Raw genomic sequence first — 23,918 nt, forward strand, 5'->3', positions numbered from 1 at the left:
AAGCTCACCTTAGTAAGTTGAGCATATTGATAATAGCCTGTTACCCATGTCGCCTTCTTATGAGTCAATTAAGTCTAATGTTCAAACTTTAAAATGAGCAGAAGAGACATATTTCTGCATAATGAACTCTGCTAAAAAGCCAACAAATGTTCATAAAGACACACTACCTCTATCTACATGGGCTTTTAATAGAAGATATTCATGTTTATATAAGAAATCTCATCCACTACATTTTTCTAAAATTTGCCTCTACTTGAGCCTGAGATTTAATGAACTCGGCAAGACCACCAAGCATACCAGGTTTTGGTTTCTTCTTTTAACTCCTTGCACTTCTGCTGAAATGCAGAACTGTTACTTCCATTTTTCCTCTCACAGGACAACTGTTATTCTGAAATTAATGAACCTTCTCCAGACAACTGCTGTCAGAGCACACATGGCTCGGACATACCGGTACATGTCTCAGGCAGCCTGAGCACACGACACCGTCTTCTCCAACCTGAGCAGTCTGTCAGTTTTGCTTTGGGTGTTTGACATCCAGGGTGTTTCGCCCTCTAATGCTGCTAGTGTAAGACTCCTCCAGAGAGCTCTAAATTCTGCCTGTTTTCTTCTCGCTTCCCCAGAAAGCCTTAAATGCCTAATCAGGGACAGTCACTTGAGCGATAAAAATAATGGACTTCTCAGTTTGAGGAACACACTGATACACTAAATGTTAATATAGATCAGTCTATAATAGACATTTTTTTGGGTTTTTTTCGGTAGAAATTTTTTTTTGCTCAACATCAAAATATTAAAACCTATCTTATACTTTCTTCTAATTTTTAATGGGATTTCTACTGAAAATGACATTTCAGAATTAATAGCGGATTAAAAAAAAACATTCAGCACCTTAAAAATGTTGCCCTTTCCCATTATTTCTCCTTCTTCTTATCTAAGTTACCCAACAACAACAAAATTTATGAATAGTTTCTATCTCCTCTAAGCTGCAGTCTGGAAAAATTTATTACTGGCCAAGTAATAAATACTGCCCAGCATTTCAGCTGTTTTTCATGCATTTGAATAGACTTCCACATATGAAACACACACACTACAGGAAAATATTACAGCCCTGACTCAGAAAAGCACGTAAGCACATTAAACAGGTACTTATCTGAATGAACACAAACATAAAAAGGCACAACACCAGAAGACATGACAAATTCAGAAGGAGAAACAGTTGAATGAATATTAAATATATGGAAGATAAAATCTGGTTGAGTTCAAGGTTTTGGACGTTATTCCAGAAGTTTTTTATTATTATTTTCAAGTTTTTCAAAGCCTATTTTCAGATCTTGTTTCAGGTAGAAATCTTGCTACCATTTTCCATGAGAAAGGTCTCTCAATAAAGATGAAGTATTTTTGGCACAAGCACACACTATAAATATTTCTGTTTTCCCTGTGCTTATTTAGATACCTCACTGGATTATTTATAAAATATTATAAGTCTTTCTCATGGAGTGTAGATACAGAGATACAAATTGGCTGGCATCTTCTCTTCTATAGAAGACACTTATAAGTCTTGATTTGTGTGACAGAAATCATAAATGATGACTCTGGATTTGATGTGGCCAAAACACATCAATGGGATCTGGATCGTCCTTAATCACCTTTCAGAGCCTACTTATAAAAAAAAAAAAAAAATAAACCTTGCTTCATGACTAGAAACTGTGGAGCAGAAATTCATGACTGCAAATAGAGGCTGTAGAGCAAAAATGTTCCAACTTCCCAGCCAGCTCTTCCTTTAGGTCCTTTATTCTTTCCCATTGGCCATCATTTCTAACTTTCTGACTACTTTGGTGATCTGGACTGTCTCCATTAGTCCACATCTTTCTATCTTTGTTCCATAATATAAACTAACTCATGCTTACAGGAACCGAGGTTATGAGGAAAAAGCTACACCCACATACCTTGATCACAATAAGCCATTACCTTCTTCCCTGTTTTTCCATCTTTCCCCAAAGAGGTTGTTATCAGTCATCAATTCAGAGCAGTTTAGGGACACTTTAGAATTTGACCAAGAAAACCAATGAAAAGATAAAACTCAACAGGAATTTATGCAGCAAATGGAAGATGCAATGAGCCTGGCCTACGCATCCTGGCCTACCCATTCACGCAAATGCCCTGAGAAGAAAAGTAGCATCACCTATTCCTGTTCTTGGATGACAGCCACTAACTCACTCTGAAGTGGAACTTCGCTGCTGGCTGTGCTGGAAGAGCCCCTCAGAAGGGGTGCACCAGGAGGAGGAGGGCAGAAGCACACTGGTAAAGTTCAAGGGGCAGAGGTTCAGGTAAGCTCAGGAGGGAAGAATATGGTGGTGTGTTTAGGTCCCAGGCTAATATGAACAGGTATTTTTTATTTTCCATTTTTTTCTGCATTTGTGTCAGGTACTATTGAAACGGAGTCATTTGGAAACATTTATACAGCTGTTCAACTGCAGTTGAACATACAACTTTTCTGCCTAAGAATAAGGCCATGTTTTACAGAAAAACAACAAAACCTTACAAACCACAATACAAAAGCCATATAAGCTCTATAGTATTGTCTTCATAATATTAGAATTTCACAATTCTAATTAATGAAAACTTTATCTTTTAGGATAGATAAAAGTGGTTCAGAAGAGGACCACAAAGATGATCAGAGGGCTGAAGCACCTCTCTTATGAAGACAGGCTGAGAGAGTTGGGGCTCTTCAGCCTGGAGAAGAGAAGGCTCCAGGGAGAACTTATAGTAGCCTTCCAGTACCTGAAGGGGGCCTACAGGAAAGTGGGAGAGGGGCTTTTTATAAGGGCATGTAGTGATAGGATGAGGAGTAATAGTTTTAAACTGAAAGAGGGTAGATTTACATTAGATATTAGGAAGAAATTCTTTACTGTGAGGGTGGCAGGACACTGGAAGAGGTTGCCCAGAGACGTTGTGGATGCCCCTTCCCTGGCAGTGTCTAAGGCCAGGTTGGATGGGGCTTTGAGCAACGTGGTCTAGTGGAAGGTGTCCCTGCCCATGGCAGGGGGTTAGAACTAGATGATCTTTAAGGTCCCTTCCAACCGAAACCATTCTATGGTTCTATGATACGGTCAGAACCTGGCTTCAGCATCCACTGGGGGAAATGAGAAAGTTCATGCCTCTTCACATTATTGTTTACTTTGGCTGGCTCCAGACTAAACAAAACATTACTTTGGATCCAGAATCAAACCTGAGCTCTGCAACAGCCAAACCTTGGAAGTCTCTATGTCCTCAGAGGTCAAAATCACAAAACCTTAAGTTCTCTGCTGAGTCAGATCCTACAATGGTTACAAAGATTTGAAAATGTAACAAATCCTACTACATGTAGGAGCAAACTTAATTAAAGAAATACATCAGTATGAGGTAACACACCACATTAGCATCCACCAGCCAGTAAAGTGGCAAAACTTCTGGTTCTTACCACCTCTCTCATTTGCTGAAAACTATAATACAAGCATGAAACAAAATACATTGAAGTGATACCCAGCAGCCACACATTGCATGACTGGGTTAGAGTCCCACTGTCAAGACCGGTTGCTTTGAAATTTAAAGCAAGTTTTTTTCTTATTTATGACATTTGCAATGACATTTAGTCAAACAATCGATCTAGTTCACTACAAGACAGTTTGCTCTGAAATGGCTGAAGCCATTAACTGCAGTTGAGCAAATGGAGTTGGCTTCCAGCTTCTGGAAAAACAAAATAGCAATGGGCAGCTGTCCTTCAGAAACAGTTTTCCCGTACTGCTTTGTTATTCTGGCAATATTTGGAGGGCAGTTCTTGGCCTTTGACAGAAAGTCTGTATTTGTTCTCTAGCCTCTTTGCCACTGCTGAACACTACATTGCAGTAAACTGTCCATTCAGGCCAGCGCATACATTAGTCCTCCTGGAAAAAAAAGTCAGCTTGGATGGATACAAGTCACAGTGATGCCCATAGCAGTGTTGAGAAGGTAGCTTAGCATGCAATGAGGAAGCCAAGGTGGTCTTTACAGCATCCTTCATTTAATCTCTAAATCTGTTTTTTCCAAACACACCCTATAAAAATAACATCCGTCTCAATGACTTTCAAAGTTACAAGAATATTTTCACTTCCCACAGAAGTAGAATAGATATAACCCAAAGAAAGGGAAACCCTTTTAGCACAAAAGAAAACACAGTTGTCCCAAATGAAAGCAATTCATAGTCCACACTGGTATCCTTGCTTTTGATTACACCAGTTTGCTTGATCTATAGATACTGAATTCATTACAAAGTTCTCAAGGAAATATAAGGACATGACAAACTAATAGCTATCTACCAGCATGTCTATGCCATGCAATGGAGCTTGGTGAACAAACTGTGGAGGTAGCAAAGCCCTCCTTGACTACGTGAGCAGTATCACCCAGCACTATGATCTTGCATCTTAAATATACACATAAGGATGATGTTACTGCTAAATGCTGAATTTTAGTATTCACTAATTCAGGGTGCTAACTGTACAATTTTAATAGATGCCTTTTACTGTAATTTCTGCATTTGAAAGCAATATATCAATGTATGAAAGTATTTCCTATACAAGAAACCATGGGTGTGTTATCCACAATGACAAAAAGATCTTGAGGAGGCTTGGAGTTTCTGTTCCCCAGACAGACACAGACTGAGTAAATTACATAAAAGCTGCAAATGTATAACCTTCTACCCCACTCAACACAGAGGGCTGCATTCATTTCCTCAAAATGAATAGGGGTGTATAGTAGCAGAAAGGAGATGTGTAATGAAGAACAGGACAATAGGCAAAATTCAATCCCAATAGTTTCCTCTCCTATCAAAAATTAAAAGAGTAAAACTAGAATTTACAGTTATGGAATTTGTCCAGCTTCATAAAGTAAAGAGAAACTAAACAGAGCTACCGTGATGATGCATAGGCACACAGCGCTTTCCACTTGAACATCACTTCAGCACTGCTGAGCAGGTGTGTGCCTACTGCAGCCTAGTCTGAGGCTTCCTGCTGAGCCCCTGCTTTACTTTCACTTTGAACAGAGACTATTCACATACCTTTTAAAATTAAAATGTGCTGGCCTCCATTTTGGTTGTGTTCGCTGGCTATTGCTTCACATAGAAAAACAGCTTTTAAGGTTGCTGATGCTCTGATGTGTCTCTTACTCTATCACCAAAACAGGCCTGAAAGATAAAAACAAGGCTGCACCTGCACAGACCTCCACAGGTCCATCTGGGCAGCTCTCCATGCCAGATTCCTCAGTACTGCTTTCAGTGCTTCACACAGCAGAAGACAAATAGACCTCACCCTTTGATCCTTCTACGTGTGACCCACCACAAAAAGACAATCCCGGTATTTACTACAAGAATTTCTCTGCTGATTCTGAACACATCCCAGCCTCACATCAATCCTCCCATGAGGCACAGCCATTCCAGCCTCTGCTCCCCGGCTTGGAAGGTCAGAAGCTGGGGTGTGCTGGGGGGACTAGAAATCACTAATGTTGAAGCAACAGATTTGGAGGTCTTCCTCAACAGGGTTCACGCAGCCACAGCATGTCCCAAGAGCATGGAAGAGTTCTGGTGTGTGTGTGAGGGGCATGGCAAGCAAGGAGGGAATTCAGCACAAATATCAAGAATGAAAAAAACATCACTTGGTGGCTACATTATGTTATAAATTGCAATAAGGTATGCTGGCAGCTGTCACAGTTTTTCCCCATTAACATTAGTAAGACACACTAGAATGGAATTAAGATGATTTTACTGACTTCCTAAAAACCAAACACATTCAAGCTCTCTAAAACTACGTTTGACTTTGATGAGGTCACAAACTTGACAGCGAATTGCATCGGGAACTTACTACTACCTCTGTCACAGTAACAACTAGGGAAGCCCCTAACTGATACCAGGGCTCCTGCTGCACAATCCAAAACATGCACAAGTCAAATACGTGTGTACATATGGAAACAACAGTCTGTGTTTATATGGGATTTACAGCTGAAAGAGACCAAGGCAAGGAGCAGGAGCAGGAAAGTACTAAACACAGGCAGCAAGTGGCTTGGAAATAAGTATCTGAGTATCTGAGTCTCAGTTCAATCTGATTTCACTCAAATACATTAATTTCAAGAAAAGTATTGCATACTGAAAGCAAGTGTATTTCAGACACGTCGAGCATCCAGGAGCAAAACTGATAGCTCTAGGCACACAACAGTGGTTTCCTAGAATATCTCATGAGAGTCTGAACACCTTAATACTACAAGTGGCCTATACAGAAATCACACAGAAATTGCACCAATTTAGCTAAACTGGTTTGCAAATTGAGTTATTTATATCAGAGCTAGCCTCTTGTGCATTCTGCTAAGTGTGGGAAAATTGGTTTGGAAGCCAAACTAAGCTAAATGAGTATTGGGCACTCTTAACCTGATTGAATCATGGTCATACAATCTTGCTACACTGATTTAGGTAAATCAGCTTTAGCAAACAATTTAGTTAAATCAGTGCCACTTCTGTATTTATTTAGGCCACAAATACAATTCACTCTTTTTCCACTATTCACATTGCTTATTTCTCAGTAGTACAGCTTATGTGAAAACAAATGTATCACAATAAAAGAGAGCACAAATGCCTATTTCAGTTACACATATAGCAGAGTTATATTTAAAAGACTCAAAATGGGATTTACTCTGTCCAAATGTATGCATATCTCAGCTATTTTTAATCATCTAGGTCTATATCTCTATTAAGAAGATGGGGAACTTAGATTCTTAATTCTAGGTGCTCTGAATTGCATCTCCTGGTCGCCCCACTGAAAACTTATATACCACATTTGAGAACTTTTCAAGAAATTGTATAGAGGATTCTGTAATAGGGATATAATGGGTCTGCAGATAGGAAAAAAAAAAGTAGAGGCAGTTCTCCCTGCAGTTTTAAGTTTGTAAATCTAACTGTGTTTGAAAAGAGAATATTGTTCATTATATTTAACAGTGCTGAGCTGTGAGTCTATAGAGATTTTTTTTTTCTTTTTTTTTTTTTTACATTACCCACTAAAAGGGAAAAAAGGGGGGGTATGGACTCTGCCCACGTATTCTGTTTTGCAGGATCAGATATCTAAGCTCATGAGATGTACCACTAGCTCTACAGATGTAAAGACCCACACTTATGGATTGAAGCCTTGCTGATTAATCTTTCTACAGAGGATCAATGGGTTACTTAAATTTAAAAAGTCCTCAAGTGATAAGAAAAAATAAATAGGAAAAAAAATAAAGACGAAAGAGAAGTGAATTAGAAAAATAGGAAATAGCAAAAAAAAATTAGTTTGCTCCAAAAATTAACTAATTTATGAAATAAGGATGATGATGATTCATATACTTGAATAAAAAAAAGTTAAGAAAAATCTAAATTTAGTGCAGAACTAGAACTGTCTCTGAGCATATCTAGGCACAGTTTTCCTTTCTACATAATTATCAATAAGACATTCCAAAGCGAACCTCTGATGAGAGGTGTCATAAAATCATTCGCATATACTGATTTTCATATGTTTGGTTGTTCCATTTCTTCTTGTTTGTTCCAAAATAATTCCAATTTTCATAAAGCGGTCTGATTATGAACACAGACAAAGCACTTTATCAAGACTGTCTGACACTTTTCATTTTCATCATTTATAATTCAGGAACAGGGGTACCGCAAATCTCCAAGCTTCATTTTCAGTTTTTACTGCTCTTCCTCTGCCTTTCTGAGTCTTCACCTTAATTGAATGGATACAAATAAGTCTCCTAAACCCAGTAATAAAAATGTATCCTAGAGGTCTAGCAACACAGCATTTTAAGTTATTTGAAGTCACTTGTTCTTCTGCTCATTTTTGTCTCTCATTTTTCATGTCAAACTAACATTAGCTAATAGCATTAACAGTGCTATCTTTAAAGACAGAAAATTGATCACACAAGTCAAGGACAATGGTTCCACTTTTTTATAGTATTAATCCATAGTAGAAACACTTCACTGAAAGACTCCTACAGTCAAGCAAAGGATTTCCAGTTCTAGATCACTTACAAGCATGACTTCTTTAACCAGTATCAGAATAACAGAGAAGCACATTAAGTGAACAATGAAGCAAACCACCTATTCTTCATTGCTGTGAGCATAAAAAAAAAAAAAAACATTATAAATTATAAACACTACATATCACAAAAACATTTTCATTGCTATAATATAAATTTACCACAAAAAAAAATAATAAAAAAGACTCTACTACAAAGCTTTGGATAGCTTTTAAGACACTAAAATTCAGGAATTAGCTCAAGCCTAGGACTCCAGAGGTCATCACATTCCTGTATTCTAGACAACAGCTGAGAGAAAAATTAGTCCTTTCCATTCTAAGAAAAATTTTTTAAAAATATAAGCTTCTTGAACAGTTTCTTCTAGACTTTACCTTTTGACCAAAGAAAAGAACAAGATAAGATCAAAGGAGGAATAAGGGCTTAGGAAACATGTTTATTAAGCTTCTAATTCATTCATACTTTTCTTTATTAAAGGAGGGGGAATCCCTGCACTAGGAAATGAAGAAAAAATTTACATCATCATTTAAAAGTTCTACCCCATCATTTACACTTGTCTTCACCTTTTCTCTGCAGAGCAAGACATTAGCTGTTCATGGCACATTCTCTGCCAAAAGAACCAAAACCACTACTAGCTGATATCACATAAATGTAACTTTTGCAGAAGAGTACCCCACAATGGACTACAGCTCACCTATTTTTCTTAGCCTCCAATAACTTTAAAACGTTCTCTTTGTTTAAAAAAGTAGAAGAATCACTTGGTTGTAGAGGTTTGGTTAAGTGAGAAGGGGCACGATCTTGTGCCACTGAGCAGTCTGAGCAACCCAGGCTTTGAGCAAGGGTTAAGCCCAGAGCTAGCGACCTTGGACTCCCCTTGAACGGTGCAAAACAAAGAACCCCGTGGTGCCTGCTTCCGCGGGAAGCAGAGCTGCGTCGGGGAGGGGGGGGGGAGGGGGCGGTCACGGCTCTGAGTATGTAAACCTATGGACCAATCACAAGTGCGATCGGGGCGCGTGATTAACATATACATAGTCTATATAACCACTGCTTTCTTTGTTAATAAACGAGAAGCTTCCATACTCACATTGAGATTGTGCAGTTTACTCCAGACCGTCCCCCAGCACCTGCGAGCGCGCCCCCCCGTTTTTCCCCTTACTTCACTTGGTATTTGAGGTTCCTCAAAGCCTTATTGGGATACTTTCTTACTGTTGCAGTACTAGGTGTTCCTCCAACAACAGCCCTAAAGAAGGTTTTGAGATGGAGAACAAGTCTTGATTTGAGTATGTCCGTTCAGAATGTACATTATAGCTTCCCTTAGGATAATTTTATTCAAGGCTATTTTGTAAAAAACTAATGGGCTAGAAATAAAAGAAAAAAAAAATCTCTATGCTACTTAGTGATTTTCCTGAATTTCAAATATTAAACATTTATCTTAGTAGCCTCTTCTCTTTAACATGACTTATTTTTCACTTTCCTATGAACCGAAAAAAAAAAAACAGTGTTTAGTTTTCTTGAAAATCAACATATTATAATATTCATAATATTGGTACATACTTAACTGGAAGTGTTCTAACGCAGTTAACACCTCAATGCCATATATGTCTCATATTTCCAGGCATTTAACTTCAAAATCTCCTATCTAAAATACTACAAATACTGCAGAACAAGCACCACTTTTGATAGAGAGGCAACGTACAAGCACAGTGTCAAGATTGTGAGCTACTGACTCTAGAAACAGGATCACATTCTGAAGCTTACAGAGGTACACTGAATTTTTGCCATTCGGATACAGCTTTAGAGAGATTCATGGTAAACTGAAAGATTTGCTATATTGCTTTTCGAAATTAAAGAACCAGGTGTATAATTATGCCTAAGAAGACTGCGTAGCTCTATACGAATGGGCATTGAGGCTTCTCCCTGTCCTTCTTTCCCTTTCCCCCACCAATACTTTATTCCAATCAGCTGAAGAATTCCCAAGGACTGTGATAAATGCAAATATTTTCACCCTACAAAACTGTTAACATGTATTTTTTCCTTCCCTAGGCAGCAGAATAAAACAAATCCAGAAGCAGCTATAGCCAACACAACCTACATTTCAGGGCAACACCAGTCCCTAATTTCCTGAGCCTTACTTACTTTGTGGTCTTCAAACAAAAAAAACCCTCCCCAACAGGCCTTTTCTTTTTTCTCCCCTGGCCTTTATTTTTATTTAATTGCCATTTCAAGTGTACCATTTCTCTTCAGCATCTCCTGATTAGATTTTTCCTTTAAGATCCTCTCTCCTCAAGATCTTAATGTACTCTTTTCAGATTGGTTTCCTATTTATATGAGTATTCAAATCATCTAGCACACTTAGCTTATCACTTTGACAATGCTCAGTTTGTTCAGGATTCCCTGCAAATTCTAGGAAATCCTTTCCTGATTCAGAGATTGCCAGACTAATGCAGGAAGGACAGTGTCCTTCTTTTAAACACAAATACCCTTAATTTGAAAGAACAGTACTACGAATTCCAATCTTTACTAAAAGCAAGGCGAGTATTTAGCTTGATGAGTCTTGAAAATATTTTAAGATTTTAGGGTTTTTACTCTAATAAACATCACCGCAGCAAAGGAGGACCTTCTTAACATCTAGTGCCAATTCAGTTTAAAAAAATCACTGCAGCTTGTTATGACGGCTACCAGCTCATAGTTTTTTCAGGGCCAAACTAGTCACCTATGCCAACAATTTGCAATTACCACTAGAAATACACAGAATTATTTTTTCATGTTAAACTCCTGTAATGGAAGGTCTGGTTTTTAAAGTTACATGGTGAACGTGAAACACCATCTGTCCTATGCTCCCGGTTCAGAATCAGCTTTGCCAAATCCAGAACCTTGCACAACATCAGCATGGTGCACGTACAGAACAGAAAGTACATGCAGCAGACTTATAAAGCTCTAATTCTATAAATTTTCTCTTGCAAAATACTTTACAGTTGGTTTACTGCTTGGGAATGTGCATTCAATTCTAAATAAAATCTTGTACGTTGTTTCAAGATCAGACATTGCTCTGTGTAAGGAATCATGCTGAAATGCAGCCCTGCCTTATGCAGCTATTAACAACACAACAGAGAAGAATTTTTCAAACCTCAAAAGCCTCAGAAGAAATCCCAAAAAGGCAGCTTTCTCCTGTCAAGGCTATAGGCAATGCTCATTTCAGGTAGAAAAAGAAACTGAGCTCACTTGTTCATCCTGCATCTTGTTCCAAAGCAATTAACTGAATGAAGAAATTGCTTGCCTGTCCACGATCACAGCAGACTTAACACTTGTCAACTGCCGTCTTCTGGAATTAATTCAGCCAACATCATCACATGCTTCAAGCACATCCTCAAATCTTGGCCAGACATTTTTTTTTTCCAGCACAGAAACACAGTAGTTAAACTATTAATGAATTGGGAAGGGGTCTTTGTGGAGGAAGAGGAAAAAATCAAACTAACATCGTTGGTGCCCCCAGGCATCTGTAAAGGCAGATCTTCAAAACACTTCAAAAATTTTGACGGCAATGCTCTTGCTCTCCATGGCTTCCACCTTATAGAACAATTCAGGTTTCTGATCAAGTTAGCAAAATGTTTGGCTTTGTTGCACAATAAACTGTTAAACAACATCTTACTTATGAAAATGCATTCACCTATATAGGAAGAATTCACTCATCTCTATAGGGAAAACACACACCTAGAGTTCTTATACACAAGAAGCAGGACACAAAGATGGGTGTTACTTCAGAACTAAGGAACAGGTATTACATATTCCTTTGGAAAAAATCTCTTACCAAAATTTACAGTAACTGAATTACAACACCGCTGTGTGCTCAGCCAATACTGATCATCTATATAGTTGAGCACAACTAATTAGCATATTAAAAAGCAGCAAAGAATAGCAAGTAGCTTTTACTAATCAATGCAAATGCTCCTGAAATACAAAATTAAGTGCTACCATAAGTATTGCTCACATTGGGCATTCCTTTGGGATCTTGCCCTTTTTTCCCTTTTTTTAGAAGTCTTATAAAATGTACCCCCTAGAAGTACAGCCTGAAAGCTTAACCATTCTCCCCACATCTGGTGGCTAAGGCTCACCAGCAATCTATACTTCAAAAGCAGCTACAAAACACAACCAGGAGTCAACGAGAGATCATTGAAAATATTTAACAATCTTTCTAATGTACTGCAGATCGAATTGGTAGCAGAGCCAACAGTAAAGATTGACCAATATTTCTCATTTTAAGACTCTGTACTCTGTTGTGCCAGAATTTAACTGCACAGGCCGAATGCCAAATGTCTTTGCAAACATTCAGCAATCTGTGAGAAAGATGGAGAATTACACTGTTTTGGGTATATTAAGTTCTGGAAACCTTTTATTTCAGAAAAGCTAATGGTACATTTTGGAGGAAAAACTTTGACAAACTGTATCTGTGCCAAACTCTACTTTAATTCAATCTCTTTGTGTTCATGTCCTACAAAGCAATTTTTACTAATGTGACTGAAGAGTCTTCTGCCATGTAGACCCTGCCTCAGTTCACAAAATGGACAATGTTTCCTTACTGAATTCAAAGTTGTTTTTTTTTCCATATTGTTCAGGTGTGAGATATATGCCTCTTCCAACTCTGCTCTGCAAACAAAATTATCAATATATTATAAGGATTTCCTCTCATTACTGCATATATCTAAATGACTACACAGTTCCAGTTTACTCCCACCATAGATACACTGATTGGAAAAAAAAAAGAAAGAAAAAAAAAGAGACCATGAGATGACTATGTTTGCTTAAAGCTTTGGGCACAGAAACCAGCAAACAATCCCCAACCTCCTTTAAAAAGTACCTAGGCTCTACTTTGCACTATATTTGACAATCACCAACTAAAATACAAATCCCCTTTTTTTTACTGCATTATTTGAGCAGTAAAATTAAGTAGGCCAACAGAAATATGATTAGAAGGCATTATTCTTCCCTCTACTTCAGAGCACCCGCCAGCAGGATGCCATTGGGGATGGTTAAGCACTCTCACTCAGCCCTGCAGCAGGCACCAACGCAGTTCCCTTGCAAAATCGTCAGGAGCTCAGCCTGCACTCCTCATTATTGCAACATGTACGCAGCATTTCACAGCACTGTTCTCCAGCCCTCTTTTTCACTCTACTGAACTTCACCTTCTCCAGTGCAATTCACTGAAAAATAATTTTCTCAGCCATTAATTGAGTTTCAGCATTTGATTCTGTTGCTCTGAACTCCCATGTACTATCAGACCCCTAGTATTGGAGTAGCCTTGTGCTTTTATCAAAACAAGCATTTTAGTGTGGTTGAAGTCATTCCCAAAGAAGAATTATTTCTCTTAGGATACGGATTAAACAGTTAAAAAGAATATTACTGCTATACAGCTAGTACTCTACATATTATCAAAACCAAACCCACAAACTTCAAGGGATACTTCCCCTTTTCCAAAGACTAGGCACAGGAAAAAAAATATAATTTTGTATGCCACACGCTAATGAAAACGTAAACACTTAAGAAACTATGCTTATTTCAGAAATAAGACTAGATGATATTGTGTGGTATATTTAATGCATATTAATGAACTTTACCACATTATTCAGCACTGGGGTAAGAGACTGTTCTCTGTTTACAGCATTTTGCAGGGGCATATCAAAGACCCAATATCTAAGGGTCACCTAGAAACACTAAGAAACTACAAAAGGCTGTCTATAATAAGAAAGGGCTGAATTATTACACCATTGTAATAATTAACCTGCGGGTAAAAGACCAAAACCACAGCAACATCTCAAAATTTTCAACTTAAAGGCAGGGGGGAAAAAACAACACATGATTATAACATATAATTGGATACTTTGGTTTTCAAGCATCAAGTCACCACTTCAGTTAAAAATTTTGTAAAGCAAATCACAAATCACAAGAAATAGTATTTCATGTGATTAGATGGCATTCTATTTTTAACACTACTGATTAACAGATGGAAGTGGAGTTTTTCCTTCAAAAGTGCGTTAGTCATCATAAAGTACCAGCAAAGATGTTAATAAAACACATTTGTAGAAGTAAAAAAAAAAAAAGTGTGATTTCATGTTCGTTCTCTACAGCTATTTCTACAGCTCGCTCTGACAAAACTACCTTTTAGTTATATCAACATATACACATGCATGTCAGGATAGGGAAGAAAATGTACCAGGTCATCGCTACAACTTGAATCCCTTTTATCATGTTGATAAATATTGCCAATGCTGAGTTTACATTAGTACGTTTGTACACATTTCCACAATTGTATATTGTGTTCACCACTTTAAATTATTTCTGATGTGTGAAAAATCTCACGTTTCAGCCCTTGCACCAGGAGAAAGGCTCTTTGGAAATAAAAGCACACGAAAGTAAGAGTGGACATAGCTCCCCTATTTGCTCTCCACATAAAATTCTTGAATAATCTTGCTTAGCATTGCTTTAAAAACAAATTTTTATTCCTATGCAATTATTCATTTATACTGGAAAGTGTGTATGCTTGTGAAAGAACGAGTGTATGTAAAGAACTGCATCACTGTAAGAAATATACTAAGCAGAATGATAACCAATAGTTTGATATTCCAAATACTACCATATCTATATTTTATTTGCCTACTTTACTCAGAGTTAAAAAAAAAAAAAAACCTGCAGAAATCCCCACAAGTTTCTACACTGAATCAATAAGCTTATGTAAATCATATTGCCAGAAATGGGGTCTAAAGAAGAGTTTAGTAAAGAGAATTAAAAGGGGACCTACTACCCTCATCAGGTGCTAAATACAGAGAGCATAAACCCTTTCTTCACAGTTGTGGCTGAAGGAAACCATCTTTCCCCAAGATGAGCCAAGAGTCTGAAGTGCAGGACAAGCAGGAGTCATCCCTAGAGAAATGAACAGCGCTGAAACAGCACTTGATAATGAGAAGAACTTGTCTCTTCCATCTTAAAACCACTGGACAGCACTTCATAAGAGATTATTAAAATATTAAAAATGTATACAGGGATGCCTCTCCTCTTCTCTGATCCTTCTACCCCAATTGCAAGGTAACTTCATAGGAAGAGAACAGTCACTTTCTGCCAATGATCACTCAGGGGAAAAAAGGACAAGCAAGTTTTCCACAAACTTCCCTTAAAATATCTTGAAGTTCCCACAGTGAAGTAAACTAATCAAGGATTTGGGATCAGTCGGAGTTCTGAACTTCTTTGATAATGACTCAACACAAATTCACCAGAACAAGCAAACATGCTGACTTCTTCACGGGGTATTGATGGTACATTTACCTTGGACTAAGCACCAGACACTTTCAGAATATAGGGACCTCGAAGACACCATTTTTCTTACATCACTTTTTTTCATATCCTGACTGCATCATGTGACAATGGCATGATAATGCGATACCTCATCTGATGGTAGCACTGAAACCTGTACAATATTCACCAGAAGCTGGGAACTGTTCCTCCCACCACCATCTTAATCAGTTTGAAGATCAGTTCCCATCCCCAGAGTAAACCATTTAAGAATCTTACTACTGTAAAAAAAAAACGTGACAGATAGCACATTGTGTATTAACTACATAAAGGAAGGGAACGAGGCGTGTATGTTAAGCTAATTTCCACTTCCAGTTACACCAAAGCAAATTCAGCCTAAGTCCATTAACTGAATTATTTTAGAGTCATTGGAAGATGATTCTGGCTGTATGCATGTGCACATACGTAACAGCATCTATTTCTGAAACGACAGGACAGATCATCTCTGTGGCATTTATGTCAGCGCCATGACAAAATGCTTTTCCCAGATGAGTAAGTGACAGCAAGAAGGCTGTTTTCAATGGGAAGAGGAAGGCAAGAGCTGGCTTGTTTCCATGGAAACACTAGCAGCATCAGGCAGAACAGCTGTAGCGGAAACGGCAGAAGTTCAGAAGGCAGAAATCTTGCTGATTTTACCTCACCAATATGTCAGTACCATCAGAGACCATCTACATTTAAGGCAGATCAAACTAGTTTGTGTTGAATACATCATGTATTAAGCTACAATTTCCAATTAAGACTTCTAAAAGCCAGCATGCCAGAAGTAAATTCATAAAAATTACTTACAATGTGATTTAGTCAGGCTACATAGTGTACGAATATCTGTAACAGTGATACATTATGATTTTTGTCATTAGGAAAAAATCTTGCAGTTTCTTTAAAAACGACAGCTCCCATGGGCTAAATGCTTCAAGCAGAATAACTGGTTTTCACCAATTTAATCTAATGGGCTCTTTTCCCACTTAAAAATTAAATTCAGCACTTGGATTACCAACATAGCAAAAGGAATACCCTCTTTGCAGTTTCTTTATCAACCTTTACTATTTTCTTTGTATCATTTTCAGATAGATGTCTGCATAACTCAAAAATTACTAAATGGTAAAATCTAAAGTATACTTGCTTTCGTTGTTGAATAAAAGGCAGAGAGTAAAGATTGCCACTTATAAATCAAAGGGCCTTTCTATTTGTTAAGAAAGCAAATAAACTTTGCTATTAGCTATTAATCTACAAACATACATTCTGAGTTTAACATATCTTCACCACTCCATTCACAGTATCTCAGACTATCCCAGCTGCGTTGCCTTCACCAAAAATAAAAATTATCTTGTACTACAAACAGCCAAAGCCCTAAAAATATAACCCATTCTAGTCATTCTCCACAGTACACGACAGGTATCTAGGTACTTTGAGAAAACATAAACAAGCCACCTAATAACAACATAAATTATCTTTGATAAGAATGCTCTCCAATATGATTTCTGTAGCTTTAGCCTTTCGAGGGGATCTATAAAATCACACTTTCTCCCTCTCCCATCTCACTGATTTCAGCTGACTCTTCCTACAATCAACCCCACCGAATGTTCAAAGCTGGTGTAGATGTTACGGGACACTGAAAGGAGTCTCTGACAATGTAACTTCACGTAAAGCTGTAGATCACAGAATCATTGAACGGTTTGGGCTGAAAGGGACCTTAAAGATTGTCTAGTTCCAACCCTTCTGCCATGGGCAGGGACACCTTCCACTAGACCAGGCTGCTCAAAGTACTTCCATCCAACAATACTGCTCACTGGTCAAGTCCAGCTCCTCATGTCACGATGAAGCAGCATAAGATCAGTATTTTTAAGAACACTTGCAAGGCATAAGTATCTTGATGCCTAGACTGCAAGGCTTTTGTGGGTTTATTTGCATTTCAGTGAATACTTACAGCAAACTTTACAAATACTGGCTAATTAGTTTTTATCCTTCCCTTGTAAACCAAGTAATTATGATCTTTCCTATAGATAAAGATCGTACAGCAAAGGAGTTGTGTAACTTGCCTTCAGCTGCTGAAAATGGCAAGGGTGCTGAAGGCAGTGCCGACTCGAGTGCCCTGGGCCACACTGAGTCCCACGCTGCTGAGCTACCCAACCTTGCAGGCACCATCCCCTTATCCATCAACAGATTTACAGTCTTCTCAGAAAGTGAAGGATATATAGCTATGAACTTTGTGAATCCCAGGGCCATTTTTGAGTTCCTGAACTAAGTACGTGAGTAATCCATAATCCTTAGGAAAAATCAATGACAAATACTAATTACTTCTTTAAACAGCATCATGTTTCAACTATTATTCAAAAGTAAAAGGCCTTAAAAGCTTAATTAATTTGAAATATGACATCTGAGACTAGTGCTGACATTCTAGGTCCTGCTAGGCATCTGCAGACACTCTTTTAAACTCAGTGCTTAATTATGCCTCCTGTACTTTCTTTCAAACTATTTAGACGTGTCTTTGCACTTTCCTAAAGCATAATCAGTGCTTTGCAGTTACGAGACATCAAAGGATACCAAAATAATTTTCAGGTATCAACTAGAAAAACTCACAATACGTATGTTTGATTCAGATAAGAATCAGGTTAAGTGTTTCAGAGATGCTTAAACCAACGCACAGAAAGATTCAGTTGCCCAACGCTTCTCCTCCTATGACAGTATCTTATACCAGTAGCTTTTCATATCTCCATAATAGCATTCTGTCAAATAGCAGTTTGTGAATGATTGCTCTATTAAGCCTGGAGTGAAAGGAGTACCACTGCAGTCTTTAATTTCATTTCACAGTCTATGAAACCCAAAACGATAAAATTGAAAACAGAAATAATATTCAGACGTAACTCCTGAACTTGAGAAACAAAGGAAAGCGTTGCAGGTTTCAAAGCAATTGCAGGTGCATGGATTACATTTTGTATTTACCAAAACTATGTTTAGTAGTTGTCACTATCTGAATATCAAACTGCATACACTGAAAGTTGAATTTTTTTTTTAGAATCTCAAATAAAGTAAACCTTCTTGTCAACAAACAAGTTCCACTATTTATATAACATCACTGGATGGCCTTGCTAGAATAATCTTGTGCGTGCACTATCCCCCAATAGGTTACCATAGCAACTTATATTTGAATTTCTATAAATTTCTATTTTTAGAGATCACAGTTTAGGATAAAGAAAATCACAAATATTAAGTACCACTTCATTAACAGAAAATATCCCGTTTTGATCATCATCAGACTTCCCAGAAAAGACACTGCTAAAGTTAAATCGGGCAGCAATGCTAAAAAAATAATTACCACAGTTATTAAGAAAGTTTACCACTAAGCAGCCTCACCATAATCTAAGCAGTGTATGAGTCAGTAGGTAACACTATGAGGCAAAGATTGATATTCACAGAGTTTTGTCTTGATTTCAGTAAGGCCAGGATTTCACTCAAATGTTTTTGGAGTTAGTCATCATTTCAGCTGACATAAAACAAAAGTGTATTTGCCATAATACTCAGAAAATGATGTCTTTGTTTCAGGTGTGGGAAAATGTTGAATTGACAGTAATGTCTCATTTACAAACTAAGGTTACCATCTCTTTAAATTACTGTGTTCAAGAGTGCTCACTAAGTGCATGCTAGTCCTTAAATACAAATTTGCTTGATGCTTCAAAACTTGCCAGCAATTCTCAAAGTTGTCTCCCTACCTGAAAGATCAAGGTACAGAGCAGCAGCCTTGAAGAAAATGAAAACACTGATTTAGACACTGTTGTTACGGCTCTGACACTGCCTTGTTCTGGCTGCCTGGTGTTGAAATCAGAATATAATGTTTAAAACTAGTTTTTAAGTTATAAAAACAAAAATACCTTATCTTCTAAGAGATTAATATTGCCATGTTGCAATTTTCTATTATAGTGTTAATTACAGCATTCATTTTGCAAACTCGAAATATCTTTACCCGAGCCACTGACGGTTGAGGGTGGTCTAGTACAGATGAAAAATATGGAAAGCGAGTGCCTACAAGTTCTGCCAAAGAGTGAGCCGAAGTGGACTGAAAAGCCAAGTGACAGCAACAACTCCAGGGCGCAACTGCAATCAGCATGCCTACCTTCCTATTTCTCCTGGTACCTTTCATTTAACATTTACTCCGTACCCCTCAGCTCTCCAGCAAAGTTGAGTGGAAAGATTCCCTATCACAAAAGCTGCAGATTCAACACTGGCAGCAACTTTTCACGAAACAGTAGGTGAAAGACAACCTGCAGAGCAATCACCACGTGCACTACTGTTTTGTCAGGTAACTGACAGCCAGATTTTCTTTAGGATTCAGACAGCTAAGATGCAAGCAACACGGGTATGTCATTGATGAGCAAAGATAGACACTTCTGGCAGTTTTTCTTCAGATCCGATCCTGTATTATAAATGTATCTCAAGCATCAGCTAGAGCCAGCTGTCAAGGGAAAATAAATTGGTGGGCAACCTCCAAAAACATAAACAATACTGGCACTCAGCAAGTGACAGTAATAACCGAGAAATTTTACTTTATGTTTAACTTACCTCGCTAAGCTCACAGAAGTTACTAACTTTCACAGAAACTGCATCAGGCCATTGGGTACAGTTCAGGAAGTCACTTAACCACACGCTTACGGTCACATCTATGAGACTGCCAGTGAAATCAGTAGGACTAATCGGGACACGACACCCACCGTAACCACAGTTTTTCAGGATGAGGCTTAGCTCTGAACACTTCACAGGGCATCCTAGTAAATATGTTGCAGAACACTTATTATCATTTTAAAATCAAACATTTCCAATTACAAGTTCTTTTTTTTCTTGTATTGCAGGGAGGATTTGCTGGTGGTTGCTTTTCTCACTATTAAATTTGAGGCACCACTGTATATTTGCCTCAAAGGAATTACAACCATTTGTTTGCTCCAAAGCCCTGAAATTAGAAAGTGAACCCCCATCACCACTGACAACAGCAACTAAAAGAGGGAACTAAAATCCAAATCATACTCAAAAGCAGAAAGTAGTCAGAGTCAAAATCCAAAAATCCCTATCTAAATAACAGAAACTTAGTAAGATCATTTACTGCCTCGTACCCATACCCTGTCAGAGAGTCAGTGACGGTCACCCTGAGAAACCAATGGAGGGAGAACCAGGGTGACCTCTGTCACACTTACTTTGTTGAACTCGGATCACCTCCCATTGCAGACAGAATGAAGCTGGGAAAGGGCTGAGGTGGCTCTCCTGCATCGCTGTCACCACCTCACCCCAAACCCGACACCTCTGACAGCTGGGGGAGGGATGATGGCCTCCCAGTAGGGCCAGCTGCCCCAGAGCCAAAGGCACCTCCATGTGAGCCCTCAGAAAGGACAAGGGCACCTTGGGGCTGTTCCTGCCTGCACCCACACAAACAGGTCCCCCAGCAAGCAGCACCCCCGCACCCCACCCAAGCCAGAGGGTAAGCGTGACTCCCTCACAGGCTCCTCAGGGCACAGCTTCCCACCTCACCCCATGCACACTCCCCCGGCGGGACGTCGGCACAGCAGGACCCCCTCACTGCCCACAGATGCAGAGGGGATGAGCACCACCACTCCATTGGGGCCGATGCCACCCCTATGCAGCAGCTCACCAAAGCATCACCTCTGCCTGCCCACCCCAAGCGGGGCAAGCTTCCCCCTCGACACCCCACACATCTGCCTCCCCGGCAGGGGACCACGGCGTGCGCACCCCTGGCAGCCCCTTGGCCTCCCCAGCCGCCCCGGGCAGGAGCGCCGGCCGGCAGCGCTTACCCTGGCAGCCCGCGAGGAGTAAGGGTCCTCGAAGAGCGCCCAGACGCGAGGCTGCAGCCGCCTCCAGCGCCCACCCTTGCCCTCGGCAGTCGCCCCCACGTCCTCGATGCCCAGCCTCTTGGCGGCCAGGTCGTCGTCGTCGCCGTCGAGGGGCGGCTCGCCCGTCAGCAGGTCGGGCGCCTCGAAGATGTCGAGGGCCTCCTCGGCGTCGCGGTGCTGGCGGTAGGTCATCCAGCAGCAGGGCTCCACGTCGGTCTCGTCGATGCCCCAGAAGGCCAGCTCTTCCTCGAAGAGCGGCCCGCAGACGTCGGCGGGGCAGTGCAGCTTGCCGGTGCGGTAGTAGTTGAGCACATAGGCGAAGACCCCCGGGTGCCGGTCGAAAAAAAACTCGCTGGCGCCGCCGCTGCCCCGGGGGCTGCAGCCGCTGCCGGGCTCTGGGCAGCCGCCCGCCGGTGGCAGCGGCGGCGGGTTGAGGGGCGGCGGCGGCGGCTCCTCGCCGCCCGGGGACTCGCTCTGGGACTCGCAGGCGAGCAGGGCCAGGCGGGTCCCCGGCAGGGTCTTCAGGGTGCTGCGGTAGGTCTCATGCCGCGTGCCCCCCACGTTGAGGATCACCCTCTCGTTGTCCTCGAGCTTCCCCATCGCTCCGGGTCGGACATGACTGGGGAGGGTGCGGGAGGCGGCAGCAGCGATGGGCGGGGAGGGCAGCCGGTCGCGGGCAGGTCCACGGGGGACAAGCTTCTGCCTTCAACGCAAATGGAAAGAAGAAATCGAGGAGAAGCCCCCCCCAAGCATCACCGGGGAAGGGGAGGGCTATTCCCCGTCTTCCCCAGCCCCCTCCATTCCCCCGATCTCCCGCCGCCCCGCACCGCCGGGAGAGTCCGCCCGGCCCAGCCCGCCGCCGGCCCCGCGCCACCCACCGCCGGGCAGCTCCGCCGCGCTCCCCCCGCCAAGAGCTCTCGCTCCTGCCCCGGGCAGAGCTGGGGGCTCTCTCCCCGCTTCCCCCGAAAGCAGGCTACTGAAACGGCACTGCTGCTGCTCCCGCGTACGGATCCGCCACCGTCCCCACCCCCTTCTCCCTCGCGGGGCGGCGTGAACCGAGGTGATGGAATAGAAAGTGTGCGGTTAATTATTTAATGGGCAGCTGTCTTTTATTATCCTAACAGCCTAACGAGGGGGAGAAAATGAGGATTAGATGTTTGCCTCTCCCCCTCACCTCTATTTTGAGAGGGAGGGGTTGCTTTTTGGGAAGAAAGACCAAGCCCCCCCAGCAGCGCAGGCAGCCGGCACACCCTTGGAGCAGCTGTCTGCGCGGAGCTCACCTCGACTTTCTCAGATAAATCACGAAGACGAGCGGGCATGTCGGGGGGGATCTGGTGGACGCAGCGCCAGGCTGCCGTGGGTTTCCCCACGCTCGCCCCCCCCCCCCCCCGCCAGCCCCCCGCTCCCTCCCTGCCGCCCCACCGCTACCTTTGCCCGAGGAGGGGAAGCGGCCCCGCTCCTGCGGCGGGCTCCGGCTGTGCGCGGCGGCGAACGCCGACTCCCAGCCGCTCTCCGTGACTCTGCCGGGCGAGAACTACTTGTTGGGGTTTTTTCACCGCGTTCAGGTAGCTGTCTTGGCACCCTCCATGCTCAACTCCGAAAGGTGTAAGAGCGGCTCCCGCCGCCCACAGGGAGATCCCGCTCCCTTCATTTTACAAGGGAGACGCCGCCTTTTCCACGCCGGGACTGCCAGCGAGCATCGCAGGCGGAAAGCAGAGCCATGGAGCGGCGGGGTCGGGGCACCCCGGGCACCGGTGCTGCCCTAATCCCTGCGCCTCTTCGGGAAGACGAACCCAAAGGTGGAAACGCACCTTCTTTGGGTCTGAAGCTCCTCCCCGGGGCGGGGGCAGGGGAGCCGTCCCTCCGTACCCCTTCGGCCCCCCACTCCCAGCCCTGTGGGGTGGAGGGAGGCGATAGCAAAAACAAATACCACATCGCTCCGAAAAAGGCACCACCGCCTCCGCTCCTGCTACATGTAAATTTGATTCATTTAAGGAAAACACGCGGGAAGGGATCGGAACTGAGAATAGCTATTTTTCGGAGGAATGCAGGAAAAGCAGCGCCTAGCTACAGGTAACTGGGGAGAGGAGCTGCTCAGCCCCCCAGGAGAGGGTCCTTCACCTGGCAGGGCTGTGTCTGCAGGACCTGGGTCACGCAGCGCCCACAGCCTCGGTGTGCGGGGCGGGGGATGCGCAGGGTGCCGGCTGACCGCGGCGGCGGGGAGGGCTCCAGCTCCCAGGGACCCCCCCAGAGCCAGATCCAGCGCTGGGGGAGCCCCGGCCTCCGGGGGTCGGCGAGGGAGGGCTCAAGGAGAGGGGATCCAACTTTTATAGCAGCTGGAAAAAAACAAGTACAGTGCAGTGGGTACACGTCATACTCGGTACACTTCGTACGTTGGAGGTTGGGGGTGGCAGGGGGGATGGAAGTTGAGAGTCCCCAATAACATATAAAGGAGCCCAATGCCTGTGCCAAAGTCTCTGCTTCCAAGCTAGCTGAGTTATTTTCTACAGCCTGTTTTGCTGATGCCTGGTTTCAGCTGGGTTGGTCAAAGGGAAAGAAGCCTTCAGCCCCAGAGAGAAGATACACAAGATGAGAGGTGATCCCTCTTTCCCCTTCCTCAAAAGAAAAATCTTCCTTCACACCAAGGGTATTCCCTGGCATGAAGAAGGGTAATGAGTGGAATAA

The 23,918-nt window shown here is 41.8% G+C and overlaps 1 protein-coding gene across 7 annotated transcripts in view; it reads right to left on the reverse strand.

The window, feature by feature from the left end:
- KCNC2 (potassium voltage-gated channel subfamily C member 2) overlaps positions 1 to 21,833 on the reverse strand; it is a 98,773-nt gene extending 76,940 nt beyond the window's left edge. For all 7 annotated transcript variants that reach the window (XM_068401375.1, XM_068401382.1, XM_068401380.1 and 4 more), the window contains exon 1: positions 21,195 to 21,833. In XM_068401375.1, coding sequence (XP_068257476.1) covers positions 21,195 to 21,833 — 639 coding nt within the window. The remainder of the gene's footprint in view (positions 1 to 21,194) is intronic.
- Between the last annotated feature and the right edge of the window lie 2,085 nt (positions 21,834 to 23,918).

The sequence above is a fragment of the Nyctibius grandis genome, chromosome 5 (assembly GCF_013368605.1).
Source record: "Nyctibius grandis isolate bNycGra1 chromosome 5, bNycGra1.pri, whole genome shotgun sequence".
Taxonomy (NCBI): Eukaryota; Metazoa; Chordata; class Aves; order Nyctibiiformes; family Nyctibiidae; genus Nyctibius; species Nyctibius grandis.